Below are 25498 nucleotides of genomic sequence, written 5' to 3'. Positions count from 1 at the left end.
AAAATTAATCCTAGATAAGATAGAAAAGGATTAAAAATAATCCTACTAGGAAAGCTGATCCTAATAAATGACTTAATTAAATCTAAGTACAACTTAGGCTTTCACACGAGTACACTAATGTGGGGCCCACACTTTCCTACACTCCCCCTCAAGTTGGGAGTAGATGTTTGTCATTCCCAACTTGCATGGGTCTTCTTCTAACTTCTTTCTTGAAACAGCCTTGGTGAGAAGGTCTGCAAGCTGCATGTTGGAGGTGATGTAGGGGAGGCATATTTCTTGAGATGTAACCCTTTCTCTAATAAAATGCCGGTCCACTTCAATATGCTTAGTTCTGTCATGCTGTACTGGATTATGGACTATATTAATGGCAACCTGGTTGTCACAGTACAACATTAGGAGTTTCTCATAAGCAATACCCAATTCCTCAAATAATGATCTTAACCATAGAATCTCAGTCACACCATTTGTCATGGACCTATATTCAGCTTCAGCTCTGGAATGAGAGACAACACTTTGTTTCTTACTCTTCCAGGAGACCAGATTACCCCCTACAAAGGCACAATATTCAGAGGTAGATCTTCGATCATCAACACACCCAACCCAATCAGCATTTATGTAGACTTCTATCTTCATGTGGTCATTTTTCTTGAACAAAATGCCTCTGCCTGGGGACCTCTTCAAATATGTTAATATCCTCTCAATTGCAAGGAGATGAGTAGTTCTGGGAGAGTGCATATACTGACTTACTACATTGACTGCATAACTGATGTCAGGTCGTGTGAGGCAAAGATAGAGAAGTTTTCCAACTAACCGTTGGAACATAGCTTTATCTTCAAGAGGTTCTCCACCCTTTGCACTAATCCTGTGGTTTTGTTCAATAGGTGTGTCCGCAGGCTTAACTCCCAACTTTCCTGTTTCTTCTAGCAGATCAAGAACATACTTTCGTTGAGAGACAAAAATCCCATGCTTGGATCTAGCTACCTCAATGCCCAAGAGGTATCGTAGTTCCCCCAGATCTTTCACCTCAAACTATTGATGAAGAAGTTGCTTAAGAGACTCAATTTCACCAGTATCACTCCCTATTACTACAATATCGTCCACATGCACAACAAGCAAAGTTACGGAAGAATCCACTCTCTTAATAAACAAGGTGTGGTTTGATTGGGCCTGCACATATCTGAACCTATCAAGGGCTCGTCTGAATCTGTCAAACCAAGCTCTGGGGGACTGTTTTAGTCCATATAAAGCTTTGTTCAACCGGCAAACATTTTTTTTTTCTGTCTCCGTATCATAAAATCTAGGAGGCAACTGCATGTAAACTTCTTCCTGCAAGTCTCCATTGAGAAAGACGTTTTTAACATCCATCTGATACAACAACCAAGAGTAACTGGCTGCAAGAGATAATAGGACTCTGATAGTGGTCATCTTTGCTATTGGTGCAAAAGTTTCTAAGTAGTCAATACCATATGTCTGAGTAAATTCTTTTGCAACTAACCGGGCCTTATACCTTTCAACAGAACCATCAGCATTATGTTTCATAGTGAATACCCATCTACATCCAACCGGTTTCTTACTTTTAGGCTGATCAACTATCTCCCAAGTATTATTTCTGATGAGAGCATCTATCTCTGCTTTTATTGCATCCTTCCATTCAGGTACTTCCAATGCTTCCTGTATTGTTCTGGGAATGGGAATATCGGCAATGGATGCGAGAAAAGACTTATAGGAGGGAGACAAATGATCATAGGACAAGAACTGAGAAATGCTGTGAGCTGTGGATGTGGTACAACGACGCTTGTCCTTACGAACTGCTATGGGAAGATCAAGATCATCTAATGAAGGTGAAGGCTCCATGGTGGGATGTCTCTCATCTGTAGTATCTATGGTACCTGGATTTGGATCTGCAGAAGGATCTGGGGCTACTATGGTACTGGGATCTGGATCTGCAGAGGAGATTGGGACTGGTTTGCACTGTTGATGTCCGAAACCAACCCGTCTCCATCGTCTGTGATAGACTCTCACATCCTTGCACCTTTGACAACCTTCCCCATTACACCCTTCTTCACTTAATGGGATTGGTAAAGGAACTTCTGATGAGCTGCTCCCACCTCACTATTCTCCCATTGAGGAGAAACCCTTGGATAATAGGGTTTATCCTCAAAGAAGGTGACATCCATTGAAACAAATCTTTTTTCCAGAAGTGGGTTCATAACAATAATATCCCTTTCGAGTTTGGGCATAACCAAGGAAAATACATTTGGAGGCCTTAGGATCAAAGTTGGAACGATGGGGGCCAAGGATTTGAACGAAGCAAGTGCACCCAAAGGTTTTGAGTGGAATGGTAAACAATTCTTTATCAGGGTATAAAAGGGTAAATGGAGGTTTCATATTAAGAACCCGTGAGGGAATCCGATTGATGAGATAAACTGTTGTAAGAACAACATCCCCCCATAAACGTATAGGCACATTTGAGGTAAACATAATGCCTTTGGCTACCTCTAATACGTGTCTATTCTTTCTTTCAGCACCCCCATTCTGTTGTGGTGTATGTGGACAGGTACTCTGATGGATAATCCCATGTTCAAGCATGTAGGAGGCTAATGGGTTTGCAATTTATTCTTTTGCATTATCGGATCTAAAAATTTTAATTTTAACCCCAAATTGGGTAAAAATCATTTGATGAAAAATCCGGGTTAATGCAGAAACCTCATCTTGAGAACGCATTAGATAAACCCAAGAAAACCGAGTATAATCATCAACAAATAACAGGAAATATTTGTACCCTCCCATGGCTGAGGTATGATAGGGTCCCCAAACATCAATATGCACAATTTCAAAAGGAATATTGCTTCTGCTATTACTTAATGAATAAGTTGTCTTGCAATGTTTTGCAAGCTCACAACTTTCATACTTCAAACTAGACATCTGAATAGATTCAAATAAACTAGGAAACAAACTCTTCAAGACCTGAAAGGATAAATGACCCAGCCTATTATGCCAAAGCATCACCTGATCAAAAGACTGAGAAACAAAGGATTTCTTAGTTTCACTATCTTCCTGATGAACACTTCCTCCAAGTAGGTAGATTCCATTTGTCTCACAGCCAGTCCCAATCACCTTCCTTGTCTCCAGATCCTGAAAGACACATCGATCCGGAAAAAAGGTGACTGAACAATTCTGTTTTTTTGTAATGCTACTAACTGAGAGCAAGTTAGTATTAAGCTTAGGAACATGCAAGATGGAGGATAGGGAAATGACATCAGACAACTTGATGTCTCTTTCGCAAAAAAAAGGAACAAGGGATCCATCACCAATGGACACTTTGTCTTTACTAGAAGATAAATGATAGGTAGAGAAAAGTGATGGCAAGCCAGTCATATGATCAGATGCTTCTGAATCTATTATACAAGAATGTTCTGTATTTCTTGGAGCTGAAGCATGATAAGCTGAGGCCCGATTACCTGATTGAGCAAAGGATGAGGTTGAAGGAGCTGATGGTGGCTAAGGAGATGAGACTGAGTAACTATCTTCACTTTCCAATTGTATCAGAGCAACTCGACAGCAACTAGGGTGTCTAGAGGAGTGCCTCTTGAGGCTGCACTATCAGTGTTAACAGCCATATTGGCATTCCCCTTTTTGTTTCTGAGTTTTGCTGGAACTAGATGTGGATATAACTTCCAACAAGTGTCTTTAGTGTGTTTAGGTTTCTTGCAATGTTCACACACTAGGTCTTTCTTAGCCTATTTCTTCATATCCTTTTCCTTATCTCCCCTAGACTTGGGTTTAACTGCTGCCAGGGCAGATTCAAAAGGCTGCTGCTGCAACATAACCTTTCTCCTAGTCTCCTCACTGTGCAATAGGGAATAGGCTTGAGACAGAATCACACCCTCTCTTGTTAACAACTGCTGTCTTATAATATCATACTCAGAATTTAGACCAGCTAGGAACTCAAATACTCGGTTAGTTCAACTTGTCTTATGTAAGTTTGTGCATCTCTCTGACTTTCCCATTCTATTGTCTCAAGAGGGTCAATTTCATGCCATAGAGATTTTAGGGTTGAAAAATAAACAGAGGCCTGTTTCTCTCCTAGTCTGAGATTTCTAACTTTCAATTTCAGCTCATAAGCCCTAGCAACATTAAGGGGCTGAGAATAAGTTTCTTTTACAATATCCCATATTTCTTTAGTTGTTTTTGCCCATAAGTAATTTCAGCTGATGTGTGGATGCATGGAGTTGCACAGCCATATCATCACCAAATAATTTTCATGAATCCACCTAACAAGTGTGATCCTCTTTAGTTGGTTCCTTCACATCCCCCAACAAGTAGTTCAGCTTTCCTCCCCCCCCAATGGCCATCATGGCTGATTGGGACCATTCTAAGTAGTTTGAACCATCAAACTTTATAGTTGTAATTTGGAAGGTGTTTTCGGACATGCTTACTGAACCAGTCCCAAAAACACCCTCCCCTTGGCTTTTAAACTCCATTAATAATCAGTAAAAAGACTTCCTAATTACTGTAGCAGTTCTGTTGTAACAGTCCTGCTGAAACAGCTCTTCCAGAGAGCAAAGAAGTTGAGGGAGACAAGTCCTGAAGCAATAACAGCCCTGAAAGATTGAAAAACTTACCAAGGTATTCTTACTTTCGATCTTAAGAAAGATTGAAAAACTTACCAGAAAATTCTGAAACGCTCTGATCTTGAACCAGAAATCTTCTGAAATTCTGACTGCAACCTCTAGTACCGATCGAACAGAAATCCTTTGAAATTCTGATCGCCACCTCCAGTACTGATCAAGGGTTGATCTTGATCCTTTTCTCTTCCTCTGATTCTTCCTGGTTATCAATGATACAATCCAATCTTTGGACTGTTGCTGTAGATAACCTCCAAGAATCAGCCGAAGAGAGCTTTCTCTATTCTTCCAGCCCTAGGCAACTCTCATGTGATCGGCTGGATCAAACTCACATGAAACTCCCTAACCTGGCTCTCATACCAAGTAGTCGTACAAGACTACAGATTTGAACAGTAAATAAAAGAAAATTAGAAGAGAAGAGAAGAGAAGAAGAGAGATGGAGAAGAGGAACTCGTGGAGGGGTTTTAGGAGAAGAGAGTGGTTGGTTGTGTTAAAACAGCCGCCTCACCCTTTGAATTTATATACATAGTCTCCTAATTGTAAAAGAACTTTAATGCTTACATGGCAAGGTAAGAAAATGAAAAACTAATCCTAGATAAGATAGAATAGGATTAAAACTAATCCTACTAGGAAAGCTGATCCGAATCAATGACTTAATTAAATCTAAGTACAACTTAGGCTGTCACACGAGTACACTAATGTGGGGCCCACACTTTCCTACAATCTCCATTACGTAGAGCTTCTGGTGCAAGAAGAATTTGGTCACTTGACCAGCATTACACTCAACTCTTTAGAGGGCAAGGAATGCGGATTTGACAAGAAGCTAACAACCTTTCAGATACTGTATTTCCTATTTTCTAAAACAAAATAGTGATTTTCCTTGTGATCTATAGCACTTAATCCAACTTCCCTGAGAATGATGCTAGAGGTAGTGGTTATCAAGGGCTATAATTTTGTTTGATTAATTAGTTAGTGTCTTAGTGATTACCAAAGCAGGCCTACTGGGTATAAGTTGGAACTAAGAATCGGTGTGGCATTACTTACTATGGGTGGTACATAATTCTATGTCTGTTTCATTGAGCTGATTTCTGAGTGTAGTTTCTCCTATAAGTGAGATGTATGTTGTTCCAACTTCTGATAGGGCTTTTTGGAGTTGACATTTAACTCCTGATGCTTTTAAAAACCCAAGACCTGTTGTATGGTTGTACCCCCATTTTAAAGGAACTAACAGAGATTTCATTGAGCTTGAAGGAAGGATAAAAGATGTACAAGGTGCACATACTAAAACAATAACAACCCCATTCCTGTGCAAAAATAGGAAGGACTAGAGCTGTCACTATACCCCCCTCCAAAAAAAAGAAGAAAAGAAAAACTCCCATTCCCCTAATGGGTGGTTGTCTGCCACAGAATTTTGCTCTCTTGGGATCCATCTCAGTGTAGAAGGGAAAGAGCTTAATGTTATCTACTTATCTGTAATCTCTGTTAAGGTAATGTGCTAGTCTCCACTGCCCCGAACATACTTTTTTGCCCCATCTAATAGAATTTGTAGAGTCTCCACAAACTAATAGTTGTGCCAGTTGCATTTTTTACTATCCTGTTCGTGGTCAGCAAGGCCAAAACTGCTTTAATGGCATCGACATCACCAAAAAGGACTACTGCAGAATCAGATGGATGATTTATTTGAGTCAATGAAACTCCCATTCCTAACTACCCTGGGTTTCAAAGAGAGCTTCCATTGAAGTAAGTGGGAACTGGCCACCTGGAAGTGGAAATGGTTTGATGAATGGGGGAATTTCAGTCAGATTTTTTTGACAGTACTAAGTGTGATGCCTTTGTAGTTCCTGGTGGTGATAGTCCATGAACTAACCAGATGAAGATCTCTTCCTCTCAGTGCTTCAAAAGATGCTATCTTACCTCAAAAACCTGATTGTTTCTCTCTTCTCACACCGCCATGAGATTCCATCCACAATATACTCCCCAGTTTATATCCACACATGAGTACATGTAATGCTTCTTTCATCATGTTACCTCTATGGACTTCAACACTGATTATAAATGTTTAATGTAATGTAGAAGTCTGTTTTTTATTCCTTGATCTTGCAATTAGGTTGCTTATTCAAACATTGTTATTTTTTGGTCTACCAGTCAAACAACCTAAATATCCAAGTATCATGTACTTATTCTTGCATGAAGGTTAACTATTGAGGCTAATATGTGATTATTATGATTTTATCTGTAGTTGTAGAGGTACCATCTGCAGACGAAGTGGAGGCTTATCGGGTACTTCAGGAATGCCTTGAGCTGCGAGAAAGTTATGTTTTCAGAGAGCGAGTTGCTCCATGGGAGAAAGAAGTCATTACTGATCCCAGTACTCCAAAGCCTATTGAAAACCCATTTTCATATTCTCCCGAGGGGAAAAGTGATGTGAGTTTATGCTTATTACTTTTTATAATTGGGATATTCTATTGTTTTATCATTTCCATCTACATTAGTATTCGAGCATGTAATTTCTACAAGTTCATTTTCTTCTCATGCCATTAATTCTTTTTATTACCTTCTCTTCTCAGCATTATTTTGAGATGGAGGATGGAGTGGTTCAAGTTTATGCAAATAAAGAGTGTAAGATATAAAATTGTTCATTTCTTTTGCCTTGAGTCGATTTGCCTCCTAATCTTGACGCAGGAGTAAATCTCTATCCTACCTGAAATTTATGCATTGTTTACTCTGTCGTGTTTCAGCGAAAGAAAAGCTTTTTCCTGTAGCTGATGCTACAACATTCTTCACTGATTTGCATCGCATCCTTAAAGTAATTGCTGCAGGAAATATTCGGACTTTATGTTATCGTCGACTTGTTCTTCTGGAACAGGTTTTTCTTTTCTTTTCACTGTTGATAATGTTCACTGCAATAATTAAATTTACAGATTCCATGATCAGATGCTGATTTATTTTTCACCTTTATCTCCATTTAGAAGTTCAATCTACATTTGATGCTAAATGCCGATAGAGAATTTCTTGCTCAGAAAAGTGCACCACATCGTGATTTTTATAACGTCAGGAAAGTTGATACACATGTCCATCACTCAGCATGCATGAACCAGAAACATCTATTGAGATTTATAAAATCAAAGTTGAGAAAAGAGCCTGATGAGGTAAAGATGTGGATACTCCCTTCTTCTGTAGAAATACTTTTATTTCTTGGTTGATTCAATTAAGGACAACCTAGCTTCGAAACCATTACCTTGTTGGGACCAGCTAGGATTATCACGTGGGCATATAGCAGAATTCAAGCCTGCCTCACAAAGTCCTAGACTTGTTCACATGGAACTGTTATGTTCAGTATCTTTTTCTTTGAAGACAAGTTGCATTTTTATTACACTTAAACCTTTTAAGAGTAGCTTTGAATATATCATCTCTTCAGTACTGCCTAGTGTCTTTCACAAGCAAACAGAACTGAAGCTTAGTGGTAATCCCATACTTGTTTTTCTGGAAATTAGTAATATGTCCTTCCAAAGGCAAGGTGCAAGATGAAGCATTATGCTTTCACTTGTCTAGAAAAAACCCAGAAACCTTATGCTTTCATATACTCCTATGCAGGTTGTAATATTCCGAGATGGGACATATCTGACATTGAAAGAAGTTTTTGAGAGCTTGGATTTAACTGGGTATCATGACATCCAGTTTTATTCTTTTAAGATTTCCTTGTTTTTAATATATTCGAAGACTTGAGATAATTTGCATGTTTCCTTGTAACAGGTATGACCTTAATGTGGATCTTTTAGATGTTCATGCTGACAAGAGTACATTTCATCGTTTCGATAAGTTCAATCTCAAGTACAACCCATGTGGTCAAAGCAGACTCAGGGAGATTTTCCTTAAACAAGATAATCTTATCCAAGGCAAATCCTGTTAATTTGTTTAATTTTCTTTTCTTAATTTGTAAATCTTGACAACAAAGGGCAATGAATGTGCATAGAAGTATATGAAAGCACCCTCTAAAGATGTCATCCACAAAGAACAAGAGAGAAGAGAGGGGGGGGGGGAGGGAGGGAGACTTCATTTCTGTTGATGCAAGAGGCAAAAGGACCTCAAAAGAAATTCACCCTCAAAAAAGAAACATCCAAAGTGTCATCCTGCTTCTGGTGAGTTTTTTTGCTAATAAATTCTGCAGTTTCTCTTGAACCAGATTCCTCATAAAATTGCCAAGGGGATAGCTGACCAACAAACTTTCCCTTTTCTTTGTCATACCGACAACCTGCCATTCAGATAACAATGCCTTCACCACTGAATTGGGGAAACACCATGCAGGGGTAATGTTGAAACCCTTCCTCTGAAGCAAATCTTTAGTGAGACACTTCTCTAGGGGAGTAATCCAAGCAAAAAAACTTTACCTTTGATGGAGCTGCATACCTCCAGATTGTTTTGCTAGGAAAAGACTCCCAGGGTTCACCCACTAGGCCCAGATAGAAGGATTTAACATTGAAAACACCAGAGTGCTTCCAGCTCCAAACTCTTAAAACCTAGGACTCCAGATTTGGGTGATGATTCTGGAGCAAGGCCAACAAATCTGAAATCATTCCTAGCTCCAGTCATTAAAATTCCTTCTAAAAGGACACCAGAGGAAACTAGCTTCATAATTTGCATTACACAAAAAAAGTGTAATTTTCAAGCGAACAAAAAAAGTCTTAATTTTGATTGGAATAGGGCCTGACCAAACTGCTTTCAATGGAAATGCCATAGAGTTATACAGGAGAGAGAGGAGGAATAGACAACCCAAAAGAAGGAACCACAGGTATCTGGAAGTCAAAACCAACAATGTCAAGAGATGTTCTTTCTAGGTGGTTAAGGATCTCCAAAGCACAAAGGATTTTACATGCATGGAATTTGCTTCCCAAAGTTTTTCTTTGTCATGGTTAAACAATTCACCTTCTACTGTACAGCTGTAATAATTTTTTTCTTTGATAAAACTTTATTTTGTTTTACAACGAAGAAACTTACCCTTTTAAAGTATATTAGAATACTTGAAAACCTAACTTAAAAAAAGTTTATTATTTTAATTCAAATAGATATTTTATTTTCAACATATATGTTACTTTATTATAAATAGTTACTATCATAATATTCTAATTCAATATTTTTTCAGAGAATTGCATCTATTCTTAGCACTTCCCATTGTTGAGAGTGGTGTGAGAAATTCTGGGGCAATATTATCTTTATAATCAGTTCTCATAATTTGTGGTATTATTGCCTTATTATTTACTCTAGTTCAATTCATATATAAGATAATGTAGTGGGGTATGCTCCCTGATGTTCTTCTTCTTCTTCTTCATATATTTACTAGTTGGTACTAGAACATTGTTGAGGATCCACAGGCCTTGACAGAGCTTCCAGAACTTTTTGATGTCACTAGCCATTGAGATGGTTTGATCAGTCATCCTTCAGTCAATTCTGAGAAACCCTAGATTCTGGTGGGGGATGAACTTAGGTCTATTTGCATGATTATTCCATAGTGATTTTACACAGTTTTGAATCTTTTATTGATTTTATGGTGAAAATTTGAAAGAAACAGATTTGGTTTTCTATCTTCTATGGACCAGTGTCAAAAGATATGCATATAAAACCCATTATGTTCAATCCGTGTAATATCTATTAATTGGTTGCAGTTGGTCATGAATTTTTCTGATGTTCCGAGAATATTTGATTGCTTTTTCTTCATTTATATATACTTCCCAATAGTGACTATGATTGGCATACAAATTTCCTCTAGTAGCCAGGGGTGGATCACCTGTAATGTGGACCCCTAAAAATTTTCTAGCCCCAGAACTTACCTCAAACAATAGGTGCATCGCATAGATTACGTTTACACGCCCTGCCCTAATAATGCAGATTCCCAAAAAAGGCTCAGATCTATTGAAACCACCCCTGTTCAGATTATCAGCCATGAAATTTGCTTATTTTTCAGTCAATTTTAATGTCAAATTTATAGTGATGGACAAATATCTAGCCCTGCCAAGTACCAAGGGCCCAAACTATCATATTGCATCTACTTGATTACAGTCTGAGAATCTCTTTCCATCTCAATGCTCTTGAATCCCTGTATGTGTTCCAACCAGTTCAGTTAGAGTCCCCATGCCCAAATTATCAAAATAGAGCTTTACTAATTAAAAAGATAACCCCATCTACTGAAAAGTATAAAGCTATTAAAAATTAAGTAACATAATAGCAAAATGTTTCAACCAAGGTTCGAAGTATTGATGCAATACACCCTGTATATCGTACCGTACCGCCTGTTTAAAGGTGTTTTCAGGAAACTCTTTATTTTATTTATTAAATAATATAAAATATCTATAAAAATGAAATGAAATTTTGAAAAAACTAAAAAAATAAAATGTGAATGGTTTAAAGTACCAATACACCCTTGCTGATACATTTGGGTGTATTGATACTTTAAACATTAGTTTCAATATAAAAATTATTGAAAATTATGGCCCAATGTAGTTTTAGGAAAGATTTGCTTTCTTTAATAAAATATACATATAAATATATAATACACTTTCTTAAGAGAAGTTTATGAAATTTAATTATTCTTAGATTAAGAATGTAGGCAGGGATATAATCACTTAGCAAGTGTAATTGGCTTTTAGGTAAAATTTTATGAGTGAAAATGGAACATCTCCATCGTTTTGTAGCTAACATTCATTTGAAAATATTTGATTAGTTAACTCTCAAGTCTGGAAGAGTAGAAGCATAACTATAATTATCAGGGAACTTTTGGAATTAAACCTTACCTTCATGGATAAGGGCTATTATGCAAAATGGTCCTTGTCTTGGGTCTTGGGAGGGATAGATTGGATATTGACCTAAGTTTTGGCATCCTTCTGAACAAAGTGGCCACTCCCAGACTTTTTGTCCTTTCTCACACTTGTTAGCATGGATTTTTCCAGTGCACCAAGCAATATTATAGGGGAGGAAAATGTAATTTTGGTATACCAATATGGGGGGGGGGGAAAAATGTTTCCCTTATAAAATGGCAAGCTACTAACTAAACAGTTTAATACTATGAAAGGGAAATTAAAAGGTTAGTAGTATACGGAGAATTTTTTGCATGTCTTACTATTTAAACAGAAGCAAATGGTGGTTCCTCTCGTTAACCTTTGAAGATGGTTATTAGGTCCCTTAGATTCAGCCAGCTGATCTATTATTAGTGCAATTCAAACTAGGATAACAAGAGATTGCTTTCTTTATCCAGTCATTGAAATGTGAAATGGTTTTTGTATGCTATCAAACTAGCTTAGATGTGAACATAGAGTAGGTCTGAAACTCTGAATAGATGAAGCATGGATTACTCAATGGAATTGATACATATTTTTGGTATTTTTTTTGCAAGTTTACTTTATGGAGCCAATGTTTTTCTTTGAGTTCTCCTTAACTTTGGGGTTCATGTGCTTATTCTATGGTAGAACATTTTGAAAGAAAAAAATCAAATGATTATCTCTACTTTGGATTAGTCTGAAAGTATATTAATAATCTTTACCTGCTAATCCGTTTTATTTTGGTCATGATTGTTATTTTGAAGTAATTTGTATGTACTCTCCTCTCCAACAGGTCGTTTCTTGGCTGAGCTGACTAAACAAGTATTTTCTGATCTTACTGCAAGTAAATACCAGGTTCTTCATAAATCTTTTTCTCATAGATTTATCCTTTTACTTCAATTTTTATTAATATGCTTGTGTTATTGTGATTATGTCACAGGTTTGTATCTTTTGCCCAGTGTCAGACTGTAAAAGTATAATTGCTTTGATAATTTTACTTATGGTATTTATTTTCTGAGTCTTGCAAGTATTGAAAATTTCCTCCTGTATGGAAGCGGATTAACAGTTGCAACCAAAGTTTCTTAAATAATTAATGGGACATGCCAATTTTGTCTGTCTAATAGAAAATACTTATATAATATTAAAATTATCCAAAATTATAAGAAATCCCCAATTGGGCAGAAATCTGAGGAGATTTTCTGCTGTACAGATGCTCACTTTATAAGGCTGATTTTTCTCTGTTTTTTGGATATCAATGCAATTCATACTTTACTATCTTCTCTCACAAAATAGTCCTTGACAATAATTTATCTTCCTAAAATAACCCTTCCTCGTACAAACTAAATACTTCAATATGATGAAGGCTGTGAGGCTGGTAGACGGTTGGAGCCTTGTAGGGTATTTCCATCATTCTTCTGGGTGCAGGTCAGTGTTTCAAAATGTAGGTTTTTTTGACAGCATTTCATGGGTTCACCTCCTTTTGCAAATTTGTACTGCTAAGGCCCCAATTCATAAAGGAATAATGACATGCATATATGGTTAAGGATTTATTTTCCCTACGGGTGTTGAGTTAATAATGGCTGCGGGAGTATTCTCAAATTGGTAATAAAGGGATGTGAAGATCTAAGAGGCTTTGGGGCCTAAGATATTTAATTAGAGCGGTAAAACCCAGATATTTTGCTTCCAGAATCAAATAGCATTCAGATAAATGTCAAGGATCGTTCCAGGTTAATGTGCTATGCTAAATATACTTCAGCCCTTGGAATTGGGCTTTTATGTTTTTTTTTTTTCCCTGCCATTTCACCTTTCCTTTTCTATTGGATGCATGCACCTTATCTCTCTTTTAATATTTGGTAAAAGTTGTCACATGGTAGAAGTTGACTCCTTATTGGCATTTCCTATGTTTCTGGCCAGTGTTACCAGGAAAAATTGAAACACAGGGTGTAATCATGCCAGAAATTGGAGACAGCACCAAGGTTTAAAATGTCGATGTCGATGGAATGTCAGTCATCCAATTATAAGAAACATGTTGGAAATGTTGGAAATATCGTATGGAAATATTGTAAAAATTACAGACATGGTGGAAACATTGTAAAATATGCAGAATATAGAATGATATTTTATGAAATGATAGAAAAAGCATAGACACACCTTTTTAAATTATTATCTTGTTCCAAATCATTAAACAAAGCTAAGAAACTAAGATTATAGACAAAAGAATACGTTATGAAGTTTCCCTCTAAACCTTAAGATTTAGACTCCATGATAGAATGAGTTAAAGCAAAATTTAAACTTATAAAAAATGCAAATGGTTGTAATAGATTAACCAAATAATCTATTACACAAACAAAAACTAATATTTGACTTCATGTTTGAAATGAATATTGAGGTAGTTCAAAGTGGTAATCATGTATGTTTGGTGGACAATAACTTGTTACTTCACATACCTACAAGAATTGTTACCAACTTATGTTATAATACTATCTTTTGTACTCCACATAGTATTGGTAGTGTTCACTGGGGAACATGTCAATTCTAGTAGAATTTCATGTTGCTACCCATGGAAGTGGAAATGGAAATATGTCATGGAAACTATCTCTTGTACTTCACATGGTGCTGGGTAGTCTTCATTGGGGAAGTGTTGATTCTAGTAAAATTTCATGTCGCTACCCATGGAAATGGAAATATGTCATGGAAATATTAGGGAAATTAGTGACATTTTAAACCATGACAGCACTGACAAATATTAGGGAAATTTGACTTGAAGCCTCTTAGAGTGACCACTCACCACGAAACCAGGGTGGTGAGTCCTGATTTTGAAAAAAAAAAGATTTTGGATTGAGAGAGGGAAGGGGTGAGGTACCCCTCTCTCGTGTCGGATGAACCCCCAATGATACGAGTTGCTCCTCTTGCACAAGAATTAGATGGGAGAACGAGCACAACTGAATCTCCTTGAGAACTTACACCCAGTTCAACAAACACTTCATAGTCAAGAATTTTGCATGATTCATAATTTCTATAAATGCTTCGGATTGGAGTCAAACGAGGGTGGTGGTTCCGGGGTCCCCCCTTCTAATCTCTCTTGGGACCCAATTATTATTGAAAATGAAAAAAAGGCGTAGAGTCGTAGACTATGATAAACCTCTGGCTTCTCACATCCGAGCACAAGTTCAATGATTTGGGTGATAAGGGGGTTCCTCAGGGGTCGTATCACCTTAATAAAAGCTACTCTAGCAAACCTGCCAACTTACTTTCTCTCGGTGTTTAGAATGCCGCAAAGGGTGATACTGAAGGCAGAGAAAATTATGAGGGATTTCTTGTGGGAGGCTGGGGAAGGAAGGATCATGCGGTTAGGTGGGAAATATTGTGTAGAAGGAAAGAGCAGGGTGGCTTGGGCTTAGGCAATCTAAGGAAGAAGAATACAACTTTGCTAGGCAAATGGCTGTGAAGGTGGCCTCTAGAAAGGGAATGACTTTGGTACAAAGTTGTAAGAAGTGTGCATGGTGACGTAGGTAATGGTTGGGATGCTGGTGTATCTCGGTGGGCTATGCTAATTTCTCCATGGAAGGCTATTCATAGTATTCTTGTTTTTTTAAACCTGATCGATTATGATGCTTGCACTGGAGATAGGGTTTTGTTCTGGGAGGATGTTTGAATTGGTGACTTCACCCTCAAGGACCCTTTTCCCCTCCTTGTATTCCCTTTTATGTTGTAAAAATGAGCAAATTCAAAGGTTTGTGGCCTCCAATTCCTTTGGCCTCAACTGGAATTTGGGTTTTATAAGAGATTCTGAGCTTGACCAGGTTGCTTTGCTCCTTAAAACTCTTGATCATGTTTGCATGGACCTTTCCTCCCCAGATACTCGCATTTGGAAGCCTTTATCCTTGGGCTTCTTTTCTTGTGCTTCCTTCTTCCTCCCCAGAAGAGGAAGTCTTGTGGAGGTGTGCTAGAGCTTCTTTGGTGTGGACTGTTTGGGAGGAACAAAATGCCAGAAATTTTAATGATAAGGAGAGGGATCAGGCTTGTGTGCTGGAAAGTATTTTAAGTAGGGCCATAAGTTGGGTAAAATCCTTGGACCTATTCTCACCCTACTCTTTTGATGATATAAGGAGGAATTGGGAGCAAGTTTCAAAAAATTCTGAAGTCAGAATCATGCCTTTGGTGGAATAGAAGCCTCCTAATGCTAGGTGTTATTAAATTAAATTTTGATGGCAACAGCTTGGGTAACCCTGGGCCATTTGGAATAGGGGAGTCTTCAGAAATGATGAGGGCCAGATTGTAGTTCTATTTTCTGGTCCTATTGGGATGGGAGATTCAGTTAATGCAGAAGTCCAAGCTGTACTACAAGGAGGAGAAATTGCAAAAGAGATAGGCGGTGGAGCATTTATTGATTGAAGGTACTCCAAATTGGTTATTGGATGGCTAAAAGAGCTGGAAATGACAGCCTGGCCCTACAGGAGGGCCTTGAGAAGATTTAAGTGACTAACATCAAATATCTCAGTTACAGTTCAATGGCAAAGAAGATCGGCAAATGGGTTGGCAGATTTTCTAGCCAAACAAGGAGTACGTAGAAATCAGCTCTTTTGGGCTCACTTGTAAGGTTTATGATGGAGTTCAGAGGTTGCACCTCACACCTCTTTGTGAGGAGTTGTGTGATGTATATTGTGCTCTTTGATTAGTCACTATTATCTATAAAAAAAGGGGGTTTGAGTCTCGCCAATGTGCTCAATGCATCCCTCCCTTCTTCTAATTGGAGCCTAATGAGGGTGGTATTACCGGAGTTGTTTGGAAGTAATGGTGAGGAGCGTATGACAATGCTGACCAAGTGAGGTGTTATGCAACTTGGAGCCCTATCCCTTCTATGAAAATGTGACCAAGGATGAAAAGGCAAGAGGAGGAAATGCGGAGGGTGAGCTAAGAAATGCAAAGGTGGAGAGGAGGGGAGGTTGTGTCTTCATTCAGAGCTAGAGAAACACCAGCAATGGCGGATATTTTAGCATGGGTGTCTAAACTTTGAACTCTCAGACTCCTCTTCGGAAACGGAAAATTAAAAATAGAAAATGTAGAGAACGAAAGGATGAAGAAAAAAAAAGAAAGAAAAAATAGTTGATGCAACAAGAGTGGGTTAATGTGTCTTAAGTTGAGGGGAAAGGGGCTCCCGTCCTAACGCTTCTTCGATGGTCTTTTGGGCTCCTTCCTGCCCCTATTTATAATGTTCAAGTAGGGGTAGTTTGGGAATTTTGAGAGCTCTTACAGGTAGAAATGTCTAAAAAGGTGAAAACAAGGGTATTATGGTGAGTGAGAAGGTGAAGAGTATTTTGGCAGTTTTCTAGGGGTAGAAGTGTCTAGGAAAGACTGAGAACACTTACAGTTTGGTGAAAGGAATAGTGAGAGGTGTTTTGGATATCTTAGAGTTTTTTGGGGTATTTAAGTAAAGTCCTTGGTTTGGGAGGAGTGTTCTGATCTAAGGGTTAACTAATTTGGATGGTTGGGATTGTTCCTAGAGGAGACAAGGTATATGACTAGGTCAAAGGAAAGTGTTAACTAGCAACCAATGATAGTTCACAAAATGGAATCTTATCTAGTTTGGAAGCTAGAGAAGGTATTTTTAGGTGAAATTTGGTAGGGTGGGGTTTTTAAGGGTCCGGTCCTAATGGTGAGGTCTGATTGGTCCGAAGAAGTTTGGATTTAGGGGATTCAAAGATCTTGGGTTTGGTCAATGAGAGGAGGTGAAATAGTATCTTGACTTGATCAAAGGATAAACAAGGGTTTCCAGGTGAAATTATTTAGGCAAGGGTTTTAGGGTATCTGGAGTCTTTTGGTGGTTTCTAATTAATTAGAAGAAGTGTCTATATGGGAGATTTGTAGTTGAGTTTTTTTTTTTTTTGACGGGTAAAATTAAGATATATTAGCAGAAAGAGATAGATATACAATCTTCAACCCTGGGTATCCCATTAAAGTAATCGTTACAGACAAAAAAGGGAGAAGGATGAGTTTTGGAAGCTTGGGATACCGCATGGGCTGTTAAGTTAGCTTTCCTACTTATATACATAAACTTTACATAGTTCAAGTTTCCTAATAGCAAAAAAGTATTCAAAAACAGCCAGTGACATTTTGGGTGTTGACATTTAGCATTTATATATCACAATAAAGGACACATCGTACAAGAACTATATATTTTTTAAATTATATATGTAATTTTTTTTTTTGATAATTAGCAGGAACCTTTCATTAGAGAAAAAACCTAACTGCTCGAAGTGTAGCAGGCCTAAATAGTACAAAGGAGAAGGAAACAAAGAATCTGCCAACACTTGCTAAAGCATCTGCCAACATATTTGCACTTCTGGGAACCCAATTGAATGAGGCATTCAATGAAGTCCAATAGCCATTGCCTTCCTCACCAGCTGCCTAAACTTCCACAGTTGATGTTCTTGTGCTTTCATCCAAGAGATCACAATTTGATGGTCCCCCTCTACTAACACATCTTTCCAACCCTGCTGCTGTATCAGTTATAAACCTTGTATCAATGCTAACAACTCTGCCCTCAGAGAGATACCCTGTCCTGCTGGACTTGTAAAGCTGAGGATAATGATGTCTTGCTCTGGTCTCTTACAACACCCCCACCCCAGACGGACCTGGGTTCCCAAGATAACACCCATCAAAGTTGAACATAACCAAACCTGCTTCAGGAGGATACCAATCCGGCATTCTTTGTTGTTCTATAAATTGGAATCCAGGCACAGTTTGCCATCCCCTTAGCAAATCATTAAAGGATACGTACTCCCTTAAATTGCTGCTTCACTAGTGCAGTAGTGCCCAATGTGCCACCTTAATCAGTGTCAACTCTAGCACCTCCTCAATTGACTTGTATTTCTCCTCAAATACTCTTGCATTTCTTTCACACCACAACCCCTGCAGAATTGCTCCCCTCAAATACTCTTCCCTCATTCTCTTCGTACAAACCCACGCTTAGTTGTACAGCTTTGTTTGACTGACTCCATCAACTACACCCATGGAACCATTGCCAACTGCACAGTTGCTGCTGACACCGGAGAAGATAACTCATCTGCGACCAATCGACTAAAAATTTTGATGGCAGCCATAACTGTAAGCAGTCCTTCCCTAACTTCCATTGTTCTTGGTATATTGTGAGGGGAAGCATTTCTCACTTTCACTGCAACCCATCTCAAATTTTTAAGTGTTGGCGTTTCATGAGACACTGTAATAAACTCCCCATAGCAATCTCCAATAGATTTCATCATCGACAGGTTCCAAAGATGAAAAGGATGTCCTCTTATTCTAATTTCCAGCTCTCCTTCTCTCCACATCACTGCATTGACTTCACTGGACTAAGTCACAGCTTCAATCTCCCTTGTGTAGAAAATACCATCACTATCTTCTGCCTTAACTCCAGACAAAGTATCATCTTTTGGTGACTTTTTTCTTTTCTTCATTCTCCTCGCCTCTCTTTGTCTTCCTTTTGCTTGCCTTTCCGTTTTGTCCTCTGTTTTCATCCCCGATGGCTTTAACTATCAAATCCAAGAAATTCTTCTTCAAGTTTTGGTCACCAGTTGGCAATGAGATGTTCAGAATCTCAGACGTATGTAGAGGGTTTGCTTACGTCACTAGAGACTTGGTTGGTTTTGTTCCTTCTCGGAGAAGTGCTCGAGGCAATTCTTAGCAAACTCGTGGAGCAAGTTTTCGGATAGGTGTTTGTCTTATTTCACGCAGCTAAAATAGAACAATAGAGGTTTCTACATTGTTCTAATTGAGGTTTTTTGGGAATGGAAAGTCGAAACAGTAGAAATCTGCTGAATTAAAAAATATGAAAGAAAAGTAGTTTCTTGAAGAGAGAAGGAGAAGAAGAGAAGTTGAAAAGAAAAGAGAGCAATAATCTGGCCGCCCCCTTCACTTATTATTTATATTAAAAATAATAGAGCAGTACAAAGACAACTATGCTCTTATAGGGCGGCAAAACATAAAACAACATATATAAGACTCAAAAACATAATAAAATTTGGACTCGCATAACTACTGTTGTCCCCACCTCCTATCTAACAACTAACATAAAACATCTACTCAGAAAAACATCATAAAATTGATTAATCTTTAACACTCCCCTTGAAGTTGGGAGTAAATGTCACACATTCCCAACTTGTGTAGATCATGTTCAAGCTTGTTCTTTGCCACCCCTTTAGTGAGGACCAGCCAATTGCAACTCTGAAGAGACATAAGGCAAACAAACTTCTCCGGTTGTTACCCTTTCTCTTATAAAGTGTCTATCAACTTCGATGTGTTTTGTCCTATCATGCTGAATTGGATTGTGGACAATATTGATTGCAGCCTGATTGTCACAGTATAACATCATGGGTTCCTCTGCTTTCACCCCAATCTCACTCAAAAGAGATCTAATCCAAAGAAGTTCTAAGACACCATGAGCCATGGATCTATACTCAGCCTCTACACTTGACCTTGCTACAACCGCTTGTTTCTTACTCTTCCAGGAGATCAAGTTTCCACCCACAAAGGTACACACTCCTGATGTATACCTCCTGTCATCTAAGCATCTTGCCCAGTGTGCATCTGTATAGGATTCTAACTTCAGATTCTCATGATTTGAGAAAAGAATGCCTTAGCTTTTTCAGATTCCCAATGCTGAACCCGAGGTGCATGCATGTACCAACTCACAATACTGACAACATAAGAAATATCTGGTCGTGTTATACACAAATACAACAGTCGGCCACCATTCTTTGATATCTCCCCACATCCTTTACCAACTCACCATCCAGACTATTAGTTCTGTGATTTGGATCAATAGGAGTGTCTGCTGGTTTGGTCCCCAACTTCCTAGTCTCTCGCAGTAGGTCAAGTACATACTTTCTCTGTGAAATGAAGATCCCATGCTTGGATCTTGCAACTTCAATCCCCAAGAAGTATTTGAGATTACCAAGATCTTTGATCTCAAATTCTTGCTGCAATGATTTTTTGAGATCATCAATCTCCTCCAGATCATTTCTTGTCACCACTATATCATCCACATACACAATCAGAATTGACACCAGAGCATCTCTCCTCTTCACAAAGAGGGTGTGATCAGACTGTGTCTGTGTGTATCCAAAGCGGATGAGTGCCCCTCTAAACCTATCAAACCAAGCTCTAGGTAACTATTTCAGTCCATACAGAGATTTTCTGAGTCTGAACACTTTTCTTTTACCAACATTTTCATAAAAGCCTGTTGGAATGTCCATATATACCTCCTCCTGTAAATCACCATTGAGGAAGGCATTTTTGACATCAAGCTGGAACAAGGGCCATGAATAGGTGGCTGCTGGAGATAAAAGGATATGAGTTGAACTCATCTTAGCTACTGGTGCAAAGGTTTCCAGATAATCAACACCATAGGTCTGAGTATACCCTTTTGCTACCAACCTTGCATTGTACTTCTCTATCTTGCCATTGGTCCCATACTTCACTGTGAATACATTCCTGGGTAACCAAAGCATCCATCTCATCTTGCATGGCTGTTTTCCACTCAGGTTTGGAGAGAGCCTCAGTAACTTTTCTAGGTATAGACACAAAATCCAGGGAAGAAAGAAAAGCACGGTAGGAGGGTGATAAGGCACTGCAGGAAAGATGGTGTGAAATGCAATGGGTTGTATACTCTCTTCCCCTTACGAAGTGCAATGGGAAGATCAAGGTCGATTAGCTGCAACAATGGTGTTAGGGACAAGAACATTATCATCAGAAAACATAACAAGCTTAGGCTCAAGAGGAATACCTGGAATTGTATCTGCTGAATTTGGAGTTTCAGAAGAACTGATAGAGAGTGGTGTGGGTTGAGGATGTGTGGAGTCAACCATCATCTGCTAGCGCTGATATTTCTGTAGGGTTGCCCGTAGTGGCTTAGGTAATGAAACTAGAGGTGCAGGTGCTAGCTGAACTGATGGAGGCACCAAAGAAACAGGAAGAGGAACAAATTGTGAGTTCTCCTCCTCAAACTCTCCCTCTGAGGAGAACCACTCGAGAAGAAGGTGGATTCAAAGAAGGTAACATCCATAGTGACAAATCTACTCCTCGACACTGGGTGATTACAGCAATACCCCTTTTGGTTTTGAGCAAACCCAAGAAAAACACATTTCTTGGCCTTAGGATCCAATTTCTTGCGATGAGGGCCAAGAATGTGAACAAAGGAAACACAACCAAAAACCCTCAGAGGTATATGAAATATCTCCCCATCTGGAAAAAGAAGACTAAATGGCACCTTAAACCCCAAAGTCCGTGAAGGAACACGGTTAATCAAATGTACGACTGTAAGAGCTGCACAAGAACTGAAGCACACACCATAAGATTCCTTGCCACCTCCACAGTGTCTGTTTTTCTTCTCAGCATCTCCATTCTGTTGCGGTGTATATGCACTACTGCTCTGATGAATTACACCATGTTCTAAGAGATACGTGGTCAGGTCCTTCTCAAAGTACTCTCTGGCATTATCTGATCTAAAAGCCTTAGTTCTCACTCCAAATTGCGTGAGAATCATTTGGTGGAACTGTCATACCAAGTTAGGAACCTCATCACGTGATCTCATCAAATATATCCAAGAATATCGTGTATAATCATCCACAAACAAGAGAAAGTAACGGAATCCTCCCATGGAAGGGATATGATATGGCCCCCATACATCAGTGTGAACAATATTAAAAGCAAAAGTACTTTTATTACTTGGTTTAAAAGACTGTCTACAATGCTTTCTTAACTGACAACTCTCACACTCCAAAGTAGACTCAAACAACTTTGGGAAAAGACATTTCAAAGAATTAAAAGAAAGATGTCCCAAGCGATTGTGCCAAAGCATAATTTGGTTTACTGACTCTGACCAACTACTATTGCTACTGCTAACATGATGGCCCTAATGTCTCGGAATCTCATCCAGAAGGTAGACTCCATTCACCTCACGACCACTCCCAATCATCTTCTTTGACTCCAGATCCTGCAAAACACAATTACCAGGAAGAAAGGTCACAAAACAATTCAAATTTTTTGTCAAAGAACTAACAGACAATAGGTTGGTATGAAGTCTAGGGACATGTAAAACAGAGGACAGAGTTATATCATTGGTCACTCTAACTGTCCCCTTCCCAGCAATAGGTATATGTGAACCATCTGCTGTAGAGACTTTGTCTCTACCAGAGCACAACTGATAGGAACTAAAAATGGTAGGGGCATTAGTCATATGCTCAGATGCTCCTAAGTCTATAATCCAGGGAGGTCACTCCTTACCTGAAGTGGATGCAAGATTCGCAGTTGCATATGGACTACCTGTATGTGCAAAGGAAGTGGTGTAGTTGGCTCCTGCATTTTGCTGTCCATCTGGAAGGCTAGGGCTGGGTGAATCTTTCTTACTCATAAGCTGTTCAAACCTCTCCAATTTTGTTCTCACTGCTGCTACTGCAATGGATTCTCAATCAGTTTGGGAAAGAGGGGCCGAAGAGTCTCTTGTAGTGGCTACATTTGCATTTCTCTTCTTGTTCCTTATCCGGGCAGGCATAAGATTTGGATTGCAATAATCACACACCAAGTCCTTATCTTCCCTTGTAGTCTCACTACTCTCCCTGTCTCCATTCGGCTTAGGTTTTGTTGTACCAACCATAGCTGACTGGTCAACCCCAAGCTGTCTCATCATTACATTCCTCCTACTCTCCTCTCCAAAGACAAAGGCATAGGCTTGAGGGAGTGTCACACCCTCTCTAGAAAGAATACGCTGCCTAGTAATGTCAAATTCAGGGTTCAACCTTGCCAAGAACTCAAAAACGCTATTCCTCTCTACCAGTCTGTGATAGGTTGCTACATCATTTACACTTTCCCATACCACAGTTTCTAAGTGATCTATTTCTTGCCATATGGTTTTCAGCATGGTGAAATACACAACAAGAGGTTTTTCTCTCTGTTTCATACTTATCACCTGATTCCTTAATTGATAGGCTCTGGCTTCATTTTGCTTCTGAGAGTAGGTTTCAGTCACTCCATCCCAAATCTCCTTATGCAGTATTAGCCCATAGATAATTTTTCGCAATATGAGGTAACATAGAATTACACAGCCAGGACATTACCATGTAATTCTCTTGCACCCATTGGGAAGAGTCTGCATTAGGTTTCTTCTCCTCCCCAGTGAGATACCCTAATTTTCCACGGGCACCAGTAGCCATCTTAGTTGATTGTGCCCACTCCAAATAATTTGTACCATCAAGTTTTACTGTAGTAATGATCCCAAACCCAAAAATATCACTACTACCTCCAACACCTAGTCCCACAGTACTGGTAGATTTCATCTCGGTATTCCAACTCTTCATCTTACTTCAAACAGTTCAACAGTAAGAAAAAGTAGATTGGAGACCTTCCAAAAACAATTTAATATCACACACACAGAAACCAACCCTTCCGGAAGAAGAAAACCTTAATTGGAGAGAAATCTCTCTCCTCCCCACGCCTTTCAACAGAGAGAAGAGTGAATCGATCACTCCAGGAGGCTCAAAAAATTCCAGAAACCAAACAGCCCTCTTCAAAAAATCAAAAGAAAACTAACAATACCTGGGCGCCCAAGATCAAATAAAAAACAAAGAGTCCAACTTTTCTGGAACTCTTCCCCGTACTCCAATTCTTCCTGATTTTGATGCCGAACAGTAGATCACCTTCCTGATGACTAGATCCCACAAAAAAATCCAAGAACTGGGCAATCTATAGCAGGTCGATCAACCCTTTATTACTTCATGCAGTTGGCTGATCTAGGGCTGCTTGAGAATGCTTCAAGAAACCCTAGCCGATGCTCTGATACCAAGTAGAAATCTGCTGAATTAAAAAATATGAAAGAAAAGTAGTTTCTTGAAGAGAGAAGGAAGAGAGGAGAAGAAGAGAAGTTGAAAAGAAAAGAGAGCAATAATCTGGCCGTCCCTTCACTTCTTATTTATATTAAAAATAATAGAGCAGTACAAAGACAACTATGCCCTTATAGGGTGGCAAAACATAAAACAACATATATAAGACTCAAAAACATAAAACAGCAAAATTTGGACTCACCTTCTATCTAACAACTAACATAAAACATCTACTCAGAAAAACATCATAAAACTGATTAATCTTCAACAGAAACGACTTTGCATTCCTATGGGGGATCAAGGGAGTGGCTGGTCTAGTTTTCTCCAGGTGACCCTGAAGTTGAGAAGGTGGCAACAAGATGGAGGAAACATCAGACTCAATGAGGTTAGAGTTAAAAAATTTTGCTGGGAAACATACGGAACTGGGGGGACAGATCAAACCTGTTAGAGGTTACAAAGATGTTTTCGTAAGCTCTGAAGACATTCTTATGCTAACCAGAAACAGAGAGAGAGCATGATTCTTGGTTTTCCAAAACCTTGCTACATCAAAGTGTGGGAGGAAATGTTGATCTTTGAGGTGGATGAAACAGAGAGAGCATGATTCTTGGGCACCTGTAGGCACCTAAATACTTGGAACCTGTGCCACGTGCCAAGGCAACACCACTTCTACCTATTGGTTGGACCTTAATGAATTTCTGCTCTCTTGTATTTCCTTTACTTAATTTTTGGTTTATCTCGATAATTATTTTGAAGCTAGTGAGGCTTTTGATGCTCCAATTTGAACAATGATGCCTTTTACTAATGATGGTTGATTTCATTGTTTTGCAGATGGCTGAATGCAGGATATCAATATATGGTAGAAAACAGAGTGAATGGGACCAACTAGCTAGTTGGATAGTGAATAATGAGCTTTACAGTGAGAATGTTGTTTGGTTAATTCAGGTATTTTCTGTCTCAGAGAAATTGTGCTATAGATACTTTGTTCGTAATGTAGATCAACGCTTGCTGTTATACCCCTTGTATATCCAATGACTTGGGTCTTTTATGGTTCAAGAATGTTTATCACATGTTATGTTTGAACAATTAATCTATGTCCTGTTATATAGTTCATGCAAATACTCTTACAAACTTACAATGGTAAATTGTTGATTGGTTTATTATCATTACATTATCTTGTTTTATTTTCTAG

At 38.7% G+C, this 25498-nt stretch overlaps 1 protein-coding gene across 2 annotated transcripts in view; it reads left to right on the top strand.

The window, feature by feature from the left end:
• Positions 1-25498, top strand: part of LOC104594931 (AMP deaminase) — a 56210-nt gene that overhangs the window by 4032 nt on the left and 26680 nt on the right. For both annotated transcript variants that reach the window (XR_016082344.1, XM_019197319.2), the window contains exons 4-11: positions 6868-7052; positions 7196-7247; positions 7367-7494; positions 7598-7777; positions 8223-8290; positions 8382-8524; positions 12231-12292; positions 25138-25251. Coding sequence is in view for 1 of the 2 variants with exons in the window: in XM_019197319.2 (XP_019052864.1) it covers positions 6868-7052; positions 7196-7247; positions 7367-7494; positions 7598-7777; positions 8223-8290; positions 8382-8524; positions 12231-12292; positions 25138-25251 (932 nt within the window). In the remaining variant the exon portion in view is untranslated. The remainder of the gene's footprint in view (positions 1-6867; positions 7053-7195; positions 7248-7366; positions 7495-7597; positions 7778-8222; positions 8291-8381; positions 8525-12230; positions 12293-25137; positions 25252-25498) is intronic.

This window comes from Nelumbo nucifera, chromosome 2 (assembly GCF_055504915.1).
Source record: "Nelumbo nucifera cultivar China Antique chromosome 2, China Antique-T2T, whole genome shotgun sequence".
Taxonomy (NCBI): domain Eukaryota; kingdom Viridiplantae; phylum Streptophyta; class Magnoliopsida; order Proteales; family Nelumbonaceae; genus Nelumbo; species Nelumbo nucifera.
This window is presented reverse-complemented; position numbering and strand designations above follow the sequence as displayed.